The 18,610-nt window shown below is 30.3% G+C and overlaps 1 protein-coding gene across 1 annotated transcript in view; it reads right to left on the reverse strand.

Moving 5' to 3' along the window:
* Positions 1 to 213: 213 nt before the first annotated feature.
* Positions 214 to 18,610, reverse strand: part of LOC145326175 (uncharacterized) — a 75,265-nt gene continuing 56,868 nt past the window's right edge. The window contains exons 4-5 of the mRNA XM_080169324.1: positions 1,083 to 1,163; positions 214 to 671 (exon numbers count right to left, since the gene is read on the reverse strand). Coding sequence (XP_080025450.1) covers positions 591 to 671; positions 1,083 to 1,163 — 162 coding nt within the window. The 3' untranslated portion in view covers positions 214 to 590. The remainder of the gene's footprint in view (positions 672 to 1,082; positions 1,164 to 18,610) is intronic.

The raw sequence follows: 18,610 nt of genomic DNA on the forward strand, positions 1-18,610 counted from the left end.
ATATATTTGATATAGAAATAAACAAAAACGCACACTTAATTGAATTATGAAAGAATACTTTTTGATAAAGCAAGCCAAAGTTTATCTTGTAAACTTAATTTAATACCTACTATAGTATGCAATTTAATATTTTGCGGTAAAGACAAAGTACGAATAAACCATAATTATAGAGTAGCATTGCTACTCCCAAGAAAAGTGCATTTTAAATAAAGATTGACTAATTAAAGCTTTATTTGTTTATTGTACATACACATTACAAAATGAACTCTATCATATAGTAATATTTATACAAAATACATACTTAATATCGCTGGCAGTTATTTTTGGTTCACAACAGAGCAGTTTCCTTTGAAAATTCTTCTCACCCATCCTGCACATAGTTGTTCTTGTTTTTCTTCAATTTTCAATTGCATTTTCCCCTATTTTTACATATAAATGGCACAGCATATGTGACCGTACTTGATAATCAGCTAAATATTAACTTTATACATTATGTAGTCTTCTATTTACAATGCATAGTGGCCGCCATTTTGATTTTTCACAATATGGCGGGAAAACTAATGATTGATTGATTGATTGTAATCAGCTGTTCAAGGTACGGCCATGAATCTGTTGAAAACTGTGGGTTTGGATGACTTGGATTCCATAACCAGGGGGGCAAGCTCCATGCTCTGAAAGAAGTATTAAATCATTACTATTTGACTTGTTAACAAATATGTAGAATGTGGAGACAGGTTTCAGGGATTTGACAATTGACGATGAGTTGATTTTCTAACTATGATTATTGTGTGTGAAATTTATTGTTAATTTAGCATAAAAGTGATTTGCTGTATTCCCTTTTTACAATTATAAACTACTAGCGGTTATGCCCCTAGCATCTAAGGGCTGTGTATTCAAGGGACAGATAGGGGCATAAAAAGCTTAAGATGACCCCAAAATCTAAATCTGAGAGTTAAATTTGCCTAAATCCATAAAAGGCCCTATGAGAAGCTTACCGAAAATGGAGAATCTAATCAGTTTAGTAGTTATTGAGATATTGAGCTTCAGACAAAAACACTTACTACTTTATATAATAGGATTACCTTGGGTGCAATAGGTTGGGGCTGGTATACAGGCTTCAAGTAGGCGTATGTGGGGAACTTGTACATCTTATTTGTACTCTCCTAAAATAAAAGATGGAGTTAGTATACAGGTTTCAAGTAGGCGTAGGTAGGGAACTTGTACATCTTATTAGTACTCTTCTAAAATAATAGATAGAGTTAGTATACAGGTTTTAAGTAGGCGTATGTAGAGAACTTGTACATCTTATTAGTACTCTCCTAAAATAATAGATGGAGTTAGTGTACAGGTTTTAAGTAGGCGTAGGTAGGGAACTTGTACATCTTATTAGTACTCTCCAAAGATAATAGATGGAGTTAGTATGCAGGTTTCAAGAAATTTTAATAGACCTAAAATGTAGATTCTTTCCTATTTTACAAGTTCTTTTTAATAGACTTATTTATATTAGATACTTATTTATCAAATCTTTCCCAAAATGATAGATATGGTTTATGTCTTTCTTTTTTATTGGAAGCTATTGAAAATTCAAAGCTATAAAATGTATGAGCTGTCGAGTGAGCTATTATTTATTTATTTATTGTGATAATATCAGCATGACTTTTCTGTCATTTTATCAATATGTAACATATTACTTTTTTCTTCGCTTTTTTGGATAACATAATTTATTATATATCAAGTAAAATTGCACAAAAATTAAATTTTATAAGCATTGAAAAGAAAACGTAATATAAATTATTTGTAAACGAAATGTGAACGCGCAATAATATTGTTTACGGACCATTGCAATGCAAAAAATAAAACAGGAAAAAATTTGTTTTAGTAGCGTAGCAAGGAACTATGTAATTTTACGAGCATTTATTTAAAGCTCTGAAAAAAAGAATAATAGAGAGCTACAGAGAGAGAAAGAAAGCGAGAGAGAGAGAAAGAGAGAGAGAGAGAGAGAGAGAGAGAGAGAGAGAGAGAGAGAGAGAGAGAGAGAGAGAGAGAGTGACAAACAGCCAGACAGACAGAGGTAGGGAAAAAGACTATATCAAATCTGAACATTTTTTTGAGATAAAAGTAAATTGTAATTATTTTCAACCTTATTACATATTTAAATGCATTTCTAAATCTTTTCTCTATCCTAAACCATTGTCAAAATTAAGTTTTCCAATTTAAATTATATTCAACTTTTCTTACTGCTTGTTAATGATGTTTTCATACATTCTAGCTCACCCGTTTCGAACCAATTTCATTCCATTGTGAATGAGTGAGCTTTATTAAAATCTATAATTAATCTTTTCTTTGAAGGTCGTGATAAAGATGGTAAGATAACCCCCTTTCAATATAGATCTGAATACGCCTCTGATTGCATGAGACTATTATTAGATTATTTTCATCGTACAGTGGTCTTACAAAATTGAAAGTTTTTTTAACAATACGATATCTATCGATGTTGCTTTCAAGTCTCTACGATACCTTGCAATGTTGAGTTCAAGTCTCTTTAGGTAAAAAAAATTCGATTTTTTGTGATTTATCTTGGGAGGGTGGTGGTATCCTCCCCCCCCAAAAGTCATAAACCTTCCCGGGATCTATGAGAAGCTACTCTGTAAAGGAGAATCATATCGGTTCAGCGGTTAGCGAGATCCTTCGGTAAAAACACACAGACAAACAGACATCCTGTTACTTTAGTATAAGGATAACAAGTACAGAATAGTTTTTTAAGTAACATATATGAAATACAATTTTAATTGGTGTGGTGTACATTTGGCTTCCAGTAATGTACAGTGTACACACCATTCCTATAAACATTTTTAATACTTAGAAACATAACATTGATTTTTGAGAACATTTGTGTTGAATTCAAAAAATCTATTTTTTTGTCACCTCCCTATTTGGCGCGCGTAACAAACCTGAGGCTTGCAAAAAACTGAGCTGATTGATTTGCTGATTATGCAAATCTAGAATTTAATTTGGGCAGGGTTGTCAACATTCTTTTAATTTCTAAAGTCTGTATTATTTTTATGCCAATTTGTAGCAGTGTAGACAAATAGGGCATAAACTAAAATAACTAAATTTACTCGGCGTAGGTTAATGAAAGATAAAGATAAAAACATATGCCCTTCTATTTTTTGGTTTTTTTTCCAATATAATGGATAAAAGTTTTTGTTGCAGTGATTTAACTAAATTTCTAAAATAAATGTATTAAGATTATTTCTAACTTTACACCAATAGGTTTGTGCTACCCAAATCAGAATGTTACATTATTTTTTTTTTTTTTTCGGGGGGGGTGGGTTTTAGACACCTTTTTGATAGAGAAAATATTGATCAAGAAATTCAAAGAATTTGAATTAATAGTGTTTTCTAACTTGATATCGCTTGTTGAAATAAATGTGCATTAATATCAATGTTTATTACGACATCTAGAACGTTAATGAGTTGCACTAGGGATTAATAATCATTCGAAACAAGAACTATTTTATCAACTGCGTCATAAAAGCAATTTTTTTTCATAAAAATTAAATGTATACCTTGTTTAAAATTAAACACTAGGAAGGACATGTCTTATTTCTTTATTAGATTAACTAGCAGCTGCGCCCCTAGAATCTAGGGGTTCTGTATTCGTAGGAATAAAAAGAGACAGAAAAGTAGCTTTAGCCATTCTAATGTTTAAATCTAAAAATAAAATAGCCTTAAAACGTCCTGGTACCTATGTGAAGCCTCCCTAAAAATGAAAACTCAATCAGTTCAGTAGTTATTGAAATCTTAAGCTTCAGTAAAAAACCCCTACTACTTTATTTGATAGAATAATCCTTTTTACTTACTCTTATAATGAGTAAAATGAAATTCAAAACCATAAAACAATAAACTTTATTTTTTACTGGCGAGAATGACTTTCAAATTATGCTATTATTTTTCATATTTACTTTCAAAAGGAGAAAAAAATAATAAATTTTAATAGCTTTTAATTGGTTTAAAAACGTCTGAATTGATATAAAAATTTAATAGATTGCCCCTCATGTGGTTAAACTATTTCATAGCAGGGAGTCAAATCAGGGAAGGAGGGGACATTGGTCTGTTTATTACACAAGTCCCCAAAGTTTTATAATAACGTTTCTTATTCTTTGGCTGGATAACTTAGGGGACTTATACTAAATTTTGATTGGTTAAATAATTGATTTGAGTGTCCAAAGGTTTCAACAAATAATTGTAATCTACAAAAAAGGTATTTTGTGTATCATCATTGGGGATATACCTCAATTTATCGGATATTTTCTTATCCCTTTAAATCCCTAGAGTTAAATACAACAAGAACAAATAGCTCTCATATAAATAGAAATCATCTTCTAATCGTCGATTTTATATCATTGAAATTTCTTAAATAATTATTGCGAAAAATTTTAATTATTGTTTAAATTCGCAGTATAGCAGTAATAAAGTGGACATAGAACGAAGCTCTTTATAGTGCCTTTAAAAAATAGACGTCATACAATACCAATGATACACCAAACACTTAATTACTAATTGCAGGCCAATATACATTTTAATTGACCAATGGTAGGCCACTATGGAGTATAATTTCTTATAGGCACTATAAAAAGTGTCACATACTGGTGCCAAAAGTTTGAAAAACCCGTTCTAATTGGATTTAATACGTAGGGGATTTTTTATTAAATCTAAATTTATTGGTAAAATTTTTCAGTTTCCAAATAATTTCGCTCTACATTTTTTTATCGCAATAGGGGATGCACAATACATCAAGTTACCACCTATTGTCTTATCCCCTAAGATCCCTGCTGAATTTATGAATTGTTAAAAAAATGAGCGCAACATAAAGTTTTGATTAGCTACACTCATAGTTAAAAGAAATAAATGATTGAAAAAATTGTAAGCTCAGCTTCAAAAATATATGTACTGTTTTAAAGTCTTCACAGCGGGGGATTTTTGGTACAAAGAAAGATTTCAACTTGAATGGCCAACAAAATATCTTTATATTCAAATAAAAAGCAGTAAGCTAAAGCAAGAGGTTTCTTGTCTTCAAAAGAAATAATCATAAAAAAAAACTTCTTAGGATTTAAACTTTTTACAACATAGAGAAGTATAGAGAAGTATAGAGAAGTAAGCCTTTACATTTCACATATCGCAAATATTATATAACTTTTAGATAGTAGTAAGATTCAAGTTATAGAGTAGCTTCACTGCTAAAAATAAGTATGCCTTTTATTGATATACAATTCTTCTATTGCCTATTATTACTTTTGGTATTTTTAGTCATACATTTTCCAGTATGGCTTCGACCCGATTAATTCCGTTGGATTAGAACCGGTTCTCAGCCATGCCGAAAAACTATGTATAGCATAGTATTGCAGACAATTTTCCACGAGTATAAAATAAAAATCATAAAATTAATACCAGTTTTGTTATCCCGGGCCTTCGGCCCCTCGGAGGTAACAAAACTAATTTAAATCTTATAATTTTCATTTTGATATCCGCGGAAAGCTGTCTATAATGCGATGCGATAAATAACTATTATTCTTTAAATATTCAGTACTTTTTGTTGCCCAAATTTTAACTTTTGTCTTAAAAATTATTTTCTAAGATACATGAAGACTTCCTTCACAAAAGTTGAAAAATAAAATTTAAAAAATGGATTTTTATACGAAGCTTAATTTGATTTTTACTATCTTTAAATGTATTAAACATTAAGTATTTTTAAAAAATTTAAATTAAAACACCAAAAAACCTTATTTAGTAATAACCATTGTTATGAGACTTATGTAAGTACCATGACAAAATGATTTTACAAAAATAATCTAGTTTGTTGTGTTAAAATTAGGACTTCAGATTATATATTTGATATTTTTCTTACAATTTTCCTCCTCTAAGAAATACTAAATCCTATAATATAAAGTAGTAAGGTTTTTTGTTTGTTAAAGATCACACTAAACACTGAATCGATCAAGTTTTCAAATCGAGAAAGACTAAACTACATAACTTTTGTGTCACTTTTGAGGAAGACGATTCCTGTGACGTCATATACATTTCGGAAAAGAAAAAGGGAAGGGGCCGGGGAAAAAAATCTCTTCAAAAGAGATGGGAGAAAAAAGAATCGTCGTCTTCCTCAAAAGTGAAACAAAAGTTATGTAGTTTAGTCTTTCTCTTCAAATCAAGAGAAGCTTCATATGGGTCCCGAGATAGTTTTAGATAGGATTCTTCATCTTTAGATTTAAGTTTTAGACAGATTTAGGTTTTTTTAATCTTCCCCTAGATGCTAGGGGCGCAGTCACTAGATTAAGATGTTTTAATATTTTAAAGGATTCATTATAGAAGTAAAACTATTTTTTAATTACTTTACTTTTAAAAATGCAACAAAAAACACTGTTATTTAACTAATTACCTCTAGATATTTGCAAAAATTGTTTTGATCAACTAATAAGATAAAAAGTTAATTATGATGATATAAAGAACTGGTAGGGTAAAACTGCTCAAAAGATTGAAAGGAACTTTTGTGTGAAAATTCACCTACCCCCCCCCCCCCCCCCCTCCACACGGTGTGAAATTTATGAAATCGTATTTTACCATATATTTGATTCATATCTCTCTAAAATTGTATAGAGAATAGTTTATTTATTGCATCGTATCAAACAGCTTTCCGTGGATATAAGAATGTACAATTTTTAGAATAAAACCATTTTTTTTAGCCACGAAGGCCTCCGTCCCCTAAAATGAATTTGTATTGAAGCTATTCAGAGTGCCTATAAAAATAATTACGTCATACAATATAAATGACCAATCATAGGCCAATAAACAGACTAAATTAGCTATGGCAGGCCAGTATACATTTTCATTGACAAATGGAAGGCAGGTATGACGTCATTTTTATAGGCACTATAAAAAGCTTCATTTGTAATCGAACAATGTAAGTAAAAATTCCTTTGGGGGGAGGGGGGGGGATTGGTGTTGACGTATCAAAATAATGATGTGGATATTGAGCAATTTTTTGTTTGTACCCAATTAAAAACTCATGATATTGTAATTAGTTTGTAACAATTCTTTAGGTTTGATTAAATGATTAATAACTTTATGTTTCTTGGGCTTGGTTTTATTTGTATGTTTTTCTTCGTGTCAGCTGAAAATAACAAGGATGACAATACAAATTTCATCCATAAATGCGAAGCTGAACAAATCAAAACAAATGCATAAATATTAAATATATTCCAAAATTGCGTAAATTCTAAAAAGACATACAGACAGACGGACGAACGGACTCACAGACAGACAGATAAACAGATAAAATTTATAAGGATATATTTGCTTTTAAAGACTTGAGTAAAGAGATGCTTCGCTTATAATATTGTGTCTTTTCGTCGATTGAATTACTATTAAAAAATGACCCACTATGTGATAAACATACGGACTTTGATTATATTGAATATAGAGTTGCTACGGTTACTAAAAAATATATAACTATTATAGGAATGTTAAATTCTAAGATGAATTAATGAACTATAAAAGCCATCAGTTAAAAGGCCGACCCTAAATGTTGAAGAGATTCGCTTTTAACATCAGTAATCCTCACTGTACTTTTTTATAAGTAATGTATGAGAGTTACATAATAGCTCTGCTCCAAATACGCAGATAGATTTATGTTTTCTAGGGCACCGCCACACCGACGTTATTATTTGTAAATCTCCTTTTAAACATAACATTTTGAAGCGAGTCAAATCTAAAATTAAATCCTAATCTAAAGCAGCAACAAAGTAAAGTAAAACATTGGATTTAAATGATTTAGTTCGTTTCTAATCTATTAGGCTAGCTAGACCACTTTTTTTCAACTTTTAACTAGTTTTTTCGGACAATGTAAAAGAAGGCAGACAATTATTTTAGTACCGAAGATACATTATTATTCAAAATATCTGTCAGCCTGTCTGTCTGTCTAACTGTCCGTTTGTCTGTATGTATGTCTGTCAGTTTGTCTGTCCGTCTGTCTGTCCGTCTGCCTGTCCATCCGTATGTTATTGTCCATACGTCTGTTTTAAAATAAATCTTATAAGATAAAAAGTAGAAAAATCAATGCCAATCTGGTTTGTCCTAAAACATTAAATGATTTTTTCATGGTGCTAATCTGTTTAAAGTATCTGTGATAATAAGGACTAAATTGATCAAATCATGACATTTCTACACTTCAAGAAAGTATACAGCAGACGAAGACGCAATTCTATCAAAACAAATTTATTCAAAATTACAGTATTTTCGATATCAGGAATATGGTATAGCTAACAAGCGAAATAAATCTAAGTAATATTTGGGGGGGGCAAAAAAAAGGTCGTCAATTCTGCTAAGTGTTAACCCCATCCCTCTACAACACAATGACAACTGAAAATCACATACAGGCTTTGAAAAACATATAAGACCAAATAATGAAAATTCATTAGAAATATTCTGCAAGAAGTCAAAATAAATAAAACCCAAACTTTTATGGGGTTTCTTTTATATCGTCATAAACCCTAATAAGAAGCTGTAAAAAGTGTGGCCAGACGTTAAATACATTTAGTTGATAAACAAGGAACATTATATTCACAGTGAAAATAAATTAACCTAAACTGTTCAGATTAATGTTAAAATTACAGCTTTTTAAAAAACCAGCTAAATATGACATTTGACTATACGAAAAATCCATTTGTCAACATGTAGGTTACCGTCATTATAGAGTAGCTGCGCTCCCTAAAATAAACAATAAAACAATGGGCTTTCTTTGGGCTTTATTATTCACAAGAAGTAGGCTTTTTTTAAATTTGGTTTTATTAGTTTCATTTAGTTTTATTGTATTTTTGATTTATTTTAAAAAAACAAGAAATAATTCAAAAATTCCACGCCCTGAAATCTACAGGAAGAAAAAACTTTCCTATCTAATTGTTGTATTTTAGACATAAATAAACAATAAAATATCTTTTAGAATCAGCTCCCAATATTTGATGAAGCCAAATATTGAATCAAAGCATAAAGTTATGGCCTACCAGGCAGAGTATTTACACACAACAACATATTTATTACATATTATTTAATAGCAAAATATATTAAAACTAGCGGGTGCGCCTCAAAGGAAAGATAGAAAAATATTCAAGACTTGAATCTCAAATACAAATTAGCCTAAACCCATCCCAGGACCTATGTGAAGCATCCCTGAAATGGAAAACCCAATCGGTTCATTAGTTATAGAAATCTTAAAGAACAGACAAAAAAACCTTACTACTTTATATTATAGGATATCGAATTTGGGAAGGGGTTAATATTTTCTACTGAGGGTTTCAGACCTATGTTTCTCAAAAAAAAGTGTGCACTTGACAAATACGAAATGTATTAAGTTCTCTATAGTGCCTAAAAAAATGACGTCAAACAGAACAAATGATCAATGATAGACCAATGCACAGACTAAATTACCAATGAAAGGCAAGTATACATTTAATTGACCAATTGTAGGCCAGTATAAAGACATTTTTTAAAGGCACTACAAAAAGCATCAAAATGTTTAGAAGATCTTGTGGAACAGACAAAACTTACAGAGCGAAGATTTATCCTTTTTCTTTTTCCTATCTCTGGTGTTGATTTTATTTAACACAGATAAAATGCATAAATAACTTAACAAATTCTTAAGAATCATAACAATTAAAAATATTTAATTATGTTTATGGCCAACTAAAGTTAAATAGAGGCTCCATTTAATTCAGACAAATTTGAAAAAAATTATGATTAAACGTTGTTGCATTGACAATTAAGGTAATCAAAGCGAAGAAAAGATAGTTAAGGTATGAGATTTATCTTTTTGTCTTATATTGTCTTATCTATTTTTCTATCCTATATCAAAATGAAGGTTTTTCATAAATTTTTTATTGGTGGAGAGTTAGCAAAAAACCTAAACGTTTAGTTTTAAGGGGGGAGGGTAAACCTCCCCCTAAAAAAAGTCCTTTAAATTGTTGAGAAAAGCCCATTTGATCCAGTGGTTAGCATAAACTTTCAGCACAAACAGACTCACAGACATTTTTTTACATAAGGATTAGGACTGCTTATTAAACCAATGCCTTATTTAAAAGATATTTATAGAGTTAATTTATATTTTTAATTTTATAAATTGTAATCTATATCTAATATATTTATTATTTAAGCTAGATTTAAGAAGTTGATATTTTAATGGTTCATAAAAATTCAAGTCCCATAAATTATATCATATCATGTAGGGTTTAGGTAGCAAATTTGTCAACAAGACATATATATTCAAACTTATAGAATATTTTTAAAAAAGCATTAATCATTGTTTTTAAATTTCATCAATTTTAATTCATTTAAAATTGAAATCTGGCAAAATATCAGTTTTTATTGTTCTGTAATTATACACCATTTGTTTCTAACAATTTAGCCAAAATAGCTAACACAGATATTATTTCAATAAATTCTAGTGGCTACGCCCCTAGAGGCCTCTAAGGGCCCTTGAGAGGGGGAGGGAAGTAGATCCCCCATTTTTAATTGTAATTTTAAAAATAAAAAGTTTTTCTTAAAAATTGGGATGGCATTTTCTACGGACGATTTTTCTATGGAGGGTGGTCGTAACCTCCCCTAAAATAGATATAAACCTTCCAAGAAGCTACCCTGTAAAGGAAAACCATATCGGTTCAGTGGTTAGCGAAATTCTTCGGTACACACAGAAAGACAGAAATCCTTTTTCTTTATCTTTATTATAAGGATTAGGGAAGCTACGTCTGTATTTTTGTGCAATATACTCCCCACTCCTCAAAATACCCCAAACATTTGTGAGCCCCAAAATTAAAAGACTTTTTTGTTTAATATTTTTGTTGCAACAAATTTTGACAACTTTGTAATAACATCTTATTCAGGGATCTAAAGGGATAAGACAATGGCCTATAAATTGATTATTACAAAGGCAATGATTAAACATAAAATCATACCTTCTGTGGATTAAAATTAATAGTTGAAACGCATAATGAACCAACCTATAAAATTTCAATGAAAGTTTCCAAAGTTGTTGAGCCAACGCGTAATAAAACTTTGGGGACTAGTGTAATAAACAGCTCAATGTCCCTTCACTCCCTGAATCTTACTACATAAAATGGTTGACTTCAGACCTAAATTTAGAAATATCAGATCACGATCTTTATTCAGTTCTTATTTTTCTTTTATTGTATGTCACTGTCTAGATATATATAAGCGAAGCTTTTCTATAATTAGGGTCTATCCGTCAGTCCGAAACACATAGTTTTTTTTGGTTAATTTAGGCATGTTAGAATTGTCCTATCGATTTAAAACTTTGCATGGTGATTCCTGTGTAAATTAGGTACGATTTAGAAAGCAAAGCAACTCTCTAATCGATATCAGAAAGTCCGGATGTCCATTTTCAACAATCTGCTTTTTTACTTTTTGACAACAAATTTTTGTATGTTAAAATAATCCAATTCAATATTAATTCCTATAAAAACAAGGTACAATATTATAAGCAAAGCATCTCTATATATAATCAAGTCTAATGTTGTTTTTTCTTCCACTCTAGCTTTGCTTTCATTATATACCCCCTATCCTAATCCCCCCGATTCAATTATATTTCCCCTTAATTTCAATAAAATTTAAATATTTTCATTGACTTTTTTGTGCATGATTGTCCTTGTTTGGCTCACAAATCCTCTAGTATTTATATTACAAAAGAGTCTATTGTTGGTAGTAAGGTTACAAATACGATTAAAATCACAAATATCATCAGGGATCTGAAGGGATAAGGCAATGACCGACTAATTGATATACATCACCAATGTTAAACAAAAAATTAACCCTTCTGTAGATCACAATTAGTGGTTGAAACCTATAGACACTCAATTTAATAAACCAACCAAACAAAATTCATTTAAAGTCAAAAGTTGTTTACCCAATGAATAAGAAAACGTTATAATAAAACTTTGGGTACTGGTGTAATAAACAGCCCATTGTCCCCTCTCTCTCTATCGCTGAATATTATAGATAATGCAAGGGTGAAAATATCCAACAAACGTAGACTTAAATACTAATAAAAGTGCGGTAGCATTTGACAGAGTATATTAATAGTTATTTATGGCATCGTATCATAAACAGCTTTCCGCGGATAGGAAACTGAAATATTATGAGATTAATTCCGGCTTTGTTAACTGGTATTTATATTATGATTTTTCTTTTTAAAATTCGTAGAAAATTGTCTACAATACCATACGTTACATAATTTTTCAGTATGGAAGATAATCGGTTCTAATCCATACAATACCATACGTTACATAATTTTTCAGTATGGAAGATAATCGGTTTCTAAGCCATATTCTAAAATTATAGAAACCTCTTACTAGTAGACTTTAAAAATTTAAACATAAGTTTTAGAAAAGTTTTGCTCTTTGAATATAAGTGGCAAGTCATAGATTTTGATTGTTGTAATTATATTAACAATAGTAACAATAGTTAGATAATATTATCATAGGCTTATTTGATTTTAAGGCAAGATTAATGAGGCTTATTGGGAGGCTTTAGAAGCTGTGCTGCTGACTTATTTAGTATCTATAAGCTGCGAGGTTGGGGTTGGCTGTTGCTGCGGCTGCTGCGCTGTTTTATTGAAAATATCTCTTATATTTTGAACTTTTTAATTTGTAAAGTTTAAATAAAATACACTAAAAGTGGTTCCTACTGTTGCTATGTAAGGTGCGCGACATAAATAGTTAGAGTATAGGGGAATGCCTTGGTCTAAAACAGGCGCAACTAATTACCAACAAATCACAAAGGTCGTTCAATGTTTTAAGAATTAGCCATAAATTTCATAGATAATCTTTTGTGCTACAGTTGGTAAATACCAATATGATGTAATACTGACAACTTTAATAAATACAATAATAATTTTTTTACAAAGGAAAATGTGTGGATTTTTTCTTTGTAAATACTAGATCCTGTCATCCTTGTTTTTTAAAAATCTTTATTAAGCAAAAAAGACTTTCAGGACCCAAATAAATTACAGAGGAGCTCAAAAACAGTTGCACTTTTTTTCAAAGTCAAGTCCTTAATTTACTTGATATCCCGTGGCTGAAAAGAGTTAACTAAATGTAAAAGTGGCGTATTTATATTGTGCAATCAAAAAATGTAAAACGCAGTACAAAGGTTTTTAGAAGCGAAGCTTTTCTATAATCAGGGTCGGTCCGTCCGTCCGGAACGGATAGCTTTTTTCGTTAATTTATATATGTTAGAAAATTCATTTCAACCTTCGCATGGTGATTCCTGTAGTAGTTACGTACATTTTAGAAAGCGTAGCAACTCTAAAATCATTTATTATCAGAAGGACATTTTAAACATGTTGATTATTTTTACTTTACTTTTACTCCATAAGGAGCGATTAGTCGTATTTTTAAAATGGCTTTTTATAGGTTATTTTAGGTTAGGTTAGGTTATATTGTGTTAGGTGATTGCCCCACAGGGTTAGGTAATTGGCCCCGTAGGGGCTAGAAATAGGAGAAAAGCTACTGTGAAAAATACGAAGAATCGCCCCTTATGGAGGGATGTCGTGGAAATGACTATACCCCAAATTTTTATGTGATTAATCTGATTGATCTGATTTTTTGTATACTGATTCCTGTTACAACAAAGTACAATATTATAAGCGAACCAACTCTTTAATCGAGTCCTATAAATGTAAGTATGTCCATAAACATTATCCTGTATCAAGCAGTTTTTCAATAAATTTACTTACAATTTTGCTTCGACTCTTATACATTTTTATTCTGATTATTCAGTTCTGACACTAGTATATAAGTGTTAATGGCCGTTTGTCCTACCGTTTCAGTGCTTCGCTTTTATGTATGTTGTCATCCTTGTTCTTAAGAAAACAATAGTTTATTTCGTCTTACAAATATCTCAGGGATCATAAGGGATAAGACATGGCAAATAAATTGATATCCATCCCCAATGTTAAGACACAAAATTACCCCTTCTGTAGATTACAATAAACAGGTGAAACGTTTGGACACTTAACTTAATAAACCAACCAATCAAATTCATCCTAAGTCCCCAAAGTTGTTAAGCTAACAAATAAGAAAACGTTATTATGACACTTAGAGGACTAGTGGAATAAACAGCCCATTGTCCCCTCTCTCTCTCTGCAAATATCTTAACTTAGTTCATAGGTTAGGTTTGGTTATGTAAGGTTTAAGAGAACCCCACATACAAAAGTCACTACTGTGCAGTGCTAGAGGTTTCTTCGGGCCTTAGTGGCTATAATAAACACTTTTCAAAAGTTGAAAATATGAGGAAAGAGTTTTTGAGGTCTAATTATACGTTTGACGAATTATATCATTTTCTTTTTTGGTAGCATATTGTTTTATTATAGTTGAGATAGCATCTCTTTCAAATGGTGTGCAACAACAATGGTAGCTTACTGAGACTGACAGATAATTAATCTTCATGCCTACTCAACAGTTTTGATAGACATATAATAATGTGTTGATGCTATCTTTTGCGCTAAAGACAATCAAATCTTACTTTATTATGATAGGTAGATAGCTAGATGACTGATTATTTGAAACTTCAATATTATTTCCAGGAATCTTAAGGAAGAAGACGATGGATGATCAATTGATATATAAATTAACCAATTCGAAATTCCAAGATGAGTTGGTTATAAACCTTTGGGTATCAGTAAAACAAACAATCTGATGTGCCATCCCTCCCTAATTATTAGCAACACAGCTACTCTTTAACTAATATATACTAATTATTTTGATTATTAACAAAAATTGCTCTAAAAGTACAGCAGACAAATTACATATCATCTAAATCATATATTTAAATAAGAATATTTTTTTTCAATTTCATTTCGATAGACAGAAACGCCTTTTTAATGTTATTTCAAAAGGATTTTATTTAAAAATTTTAGTATTCATTTAGAATAATTGAAAAAAATATAAAGATGAATAAAAGATAAGATAATCTAACAATTGAATTGAAAAGTTATTTTTCTAGCTGTCACATTGTGCTTTTAGATCCAAATTTTACAAGGTTTTATTGTCTGCATGTTGATTAGTATATTTGCAAAAAATATATTTTCCTTTAAGATCTTGCAAACAATTATTCAATGGATCGATTCCCTATGAAATATTAACCAACTAACTTTAAAACTGTTGTAGAATAGTTGTAGAATATGACCCCTTTTAACTCATTTAAACTTATAGTTTGTTTTCCAACCTTTAAGAACAAAAATCTAGTTTTAAAACATCGCATCCGGAATAAACTTTTTTTACCGCACACCTTAAAATGTATCATGTTAGATGTTCAATTGGAATAAATAAATAAAATGGCAATCTAAAACAAATTATTTAGACAGTCCTTGAAAATTGTCAGATAGATACTATGATTTCTAATTTTCTATTTTCATAAAAAAAACTATGAATTTCTAAAATATGGAGCGTTTTTTAAGTTGACAATTTAAAAATGTACAATTTTGAAGTCCTACCATTACAGAGGTGTGTTTTTCTAATAGATTTGTAAAAGAGTGTTTGACCAAAGCTTATACCAACAACGAAATTATTTTTTTTTAAACCACGAAACCTATAACTGTTTTCATCTGTTGTTGGGGGGTAAATTATCGTAAAATTGACGACCTTTAATCTGCCACCCAAATATCAATTTAGATTTATTTCGCTTGGTGATTTACATTATTTCTGACTTGACCATATACATCAGACCGTTTTTGATTTGTGCAACAACAAATCAAATTACGGCGGTATTCTTTGACATTTTGTTGACATAACCGTCTGTAAAATAGATTTAAACCTGCCCTGGATCAACATTATCTACTAAAAAACTAACATCTCAGTGGTTTTGTAAATTATATGTTACAGAGATCCTATATCCTTAATACTAATAAGTTATTAAATAAATCTTATCTAAAATAAAAACATAGTTTTAAATTGGTCAAACATTATTTGGTCTAATATTATTTTTAAACAAACAGAAATTATTATAGTGGGCGTCAGAACAAAAACAACTTTTCAGGATAGCAATTAATATAGAACAAATTGCATACAAAGTTTATGTTCTAAACTAACAATAGTTGTAATCTTAAAATGTGAAAGGTATGTTTTAAGATACTTAATTTTATTAGTGAGTATATCTTTTTAAATCTTATTTTCATGTCAAATTTTTTGCTATTAAAAAAATCTAAAGTAGATTTGTTAATCCTTATAATAAAGTAACAGGGTAGCTTCTCATAGGTCCCAGGAAGGTTTATAACTATTTTGGGGGAGAGTACCGCCACCCTCCCAAGAGAAATCACAAAAAAAAATGAAACTTTTTTACGTATGGATACTTGAACGCAACATAGATAGGTAACGTATTATTTAAAAAAACATTTAAAGTGGCACTAGAGGCCTCTAGGGGCGTAGTAAAAAAAACTGTGCAGAAACAGAATCCTCAACTGCCAAAACGTCGGACATGACCTAATCCTATAGTAGCTGTGCTACAAAATCTACAGACAAATAAGCCTAATGCAAATTCAAACATAGATGGTAATAATGTTTTATTGGTAATAATTTTAGCTTATCTGTTAATGTATTGCAGTTAAATTCGTGTCTGCTATAGGATTACAATTATGGATGCCTTTATTTTTCATTGCTTGCTCAGGTTTTATAGGATCTTGAATCTGTACAAAAAAATAATAGTGGTTTCCCTTAAAGTGCTTGTCAAGCACTTAGATCCTCCCCTATTTTTTAAAAATATTTTTTTTTTTATAAGAGAAGGGGAAACACCTCCAGGGAATCTAACCTTACTATTTCCCTAAAATTTATCAAGCAAAAAGGAAATGATTTGTTTTATGTAATATCCATGTAACCCTACTAATAATGCATAACATCAACAAGAACAATTATTTCCATAAGAGTCTGTCTTAAATATTATTACATGGCAATTGTTACCAAAGTGCCTTATCAAACACAGAATCCCCATCGCCCCTAATTTTAAATAAATTGAAATTAGTTAGTTTTTTATTACTTCAGTTTAGACTAGGTTAGGTTATATTAGGTACTAGGAAGCCTCGCAGAGTTTAAGAGGTTAAGCAAAGGAAAATAACTACCCTCTCTCCTGTTTATAATTAATCTAGAAAATAAGAGTAGGGTTTTAGTGCTCGATAGGCACTTTCAGTGACAACATCGTTGCGATTTAGGGAAAATTTCAGTATTTTACAAGTTTATGGAACAATTAAATGAAGACTTTACAATTTTGGCAGTTATAGTTCTAATTTTTAACCATTGAGCCATATTATTGTTATTGTTTTCTTTTTATACACTTTAAACAGATTCTGCATTGACACCAAAATTATAGCTAAAAAATTCTATATGTATCAACAAAATAATGTTTTTTAACATTGATATTTTGAAATGACTATGGGTTAGTATAAAAAAAACAGCGGAAGATGGCGAATATCGTTTTTTTTTAGAAACAGAAAAACAATTTTAAGGTCAAATGTCCAATTTTAATTTATTTTACAGTTTTGTATTCGCGTCGTCCTATTAATTTTACTGACGTTGTATTTTGTTGACATTTAGAGCCTCACAAAAATGAAAATTTTATATTTTAATTTGGATCTTATATTCAAAACGATATTTTGATATTTGGGTTTAAACTGTTTATTGGTCAAAAAAAAGATAATTAACTTATATTTTTAAAATGAAATCTCTATTTTACATTAAACAAGGATAACAACATCAAAGTAGCGATAAACAAAAATGATATGGATGATCAAACGGACAAAGTAAGTTACAGAGCAGATGTTAAGTTGTACAAGAAAAAAAGGATTCTATAAATCATTTAAAACACAAAAGCTTTGTAAAAGATAAGTATCAATCAGCGAATCATCGCCAAAAATTTAATCTGTCTATCTTAAATAGCAGTCTAAAAAATATGATTTCCTTCATTGCATAACAGACGAACTTACAAAGGAAATTATAAAGTTGTTTCGCTACTAAAAAAACGCATTAATGCCAAATATTTAAACAAGGCTTAGGCCAACTATGCCTATCTGTAAAGTGTCATTGTGAAGGCTACAAAGTGGGTGGTTTTATACCATTTATTCTTCTGCATATATTTAAATTTTTTGTAGCGCAGCTATTATAAAATATTGTGCGTCCGTACGTTTAAATAGTCAAATTATTATAGTCTATAGCATTAGGGAACATGATAAATTATTCAAATCAGACATGGTTGAATTTATTTTAACACTTTGCCAAAAAAATCCCAGTGGTCTAAAGGGATGATACAATGGCAAATATATTGATGTACATTCCAATAATGTTACACAAAATTACCACTTCTGTAGATTATAATTAGTGGCTAAAACGTTTGGACACTCTACTTAATAAACCAACCAATAAGAATTCAATAAAAGTCCCGAAAGTTGTTAAGCCAACGAATAAGAAACGTTATAATAGAACATTGGGGACTAGTGTTATAAAACAGTCCAATGTCCCCCCTGAAGAAATTCACAAAACAGCCATAGCTGCACAATTCAGTA

Source organism: Acartia tonsa, chromosome 8, assembly GCF_053477335.1.
Source record: "Acartia tonsa isolate MP-2025a chromosome 8, ASM5347733v1, whole genome shotgun sequence".
In the NCBI taxonomy this organism is placed as follows: Eukaryota; Metazoa; Arthropoda; class Copepoda; order Calanoida; family Acartiidae; genus Acartia; species Acartia tonsa.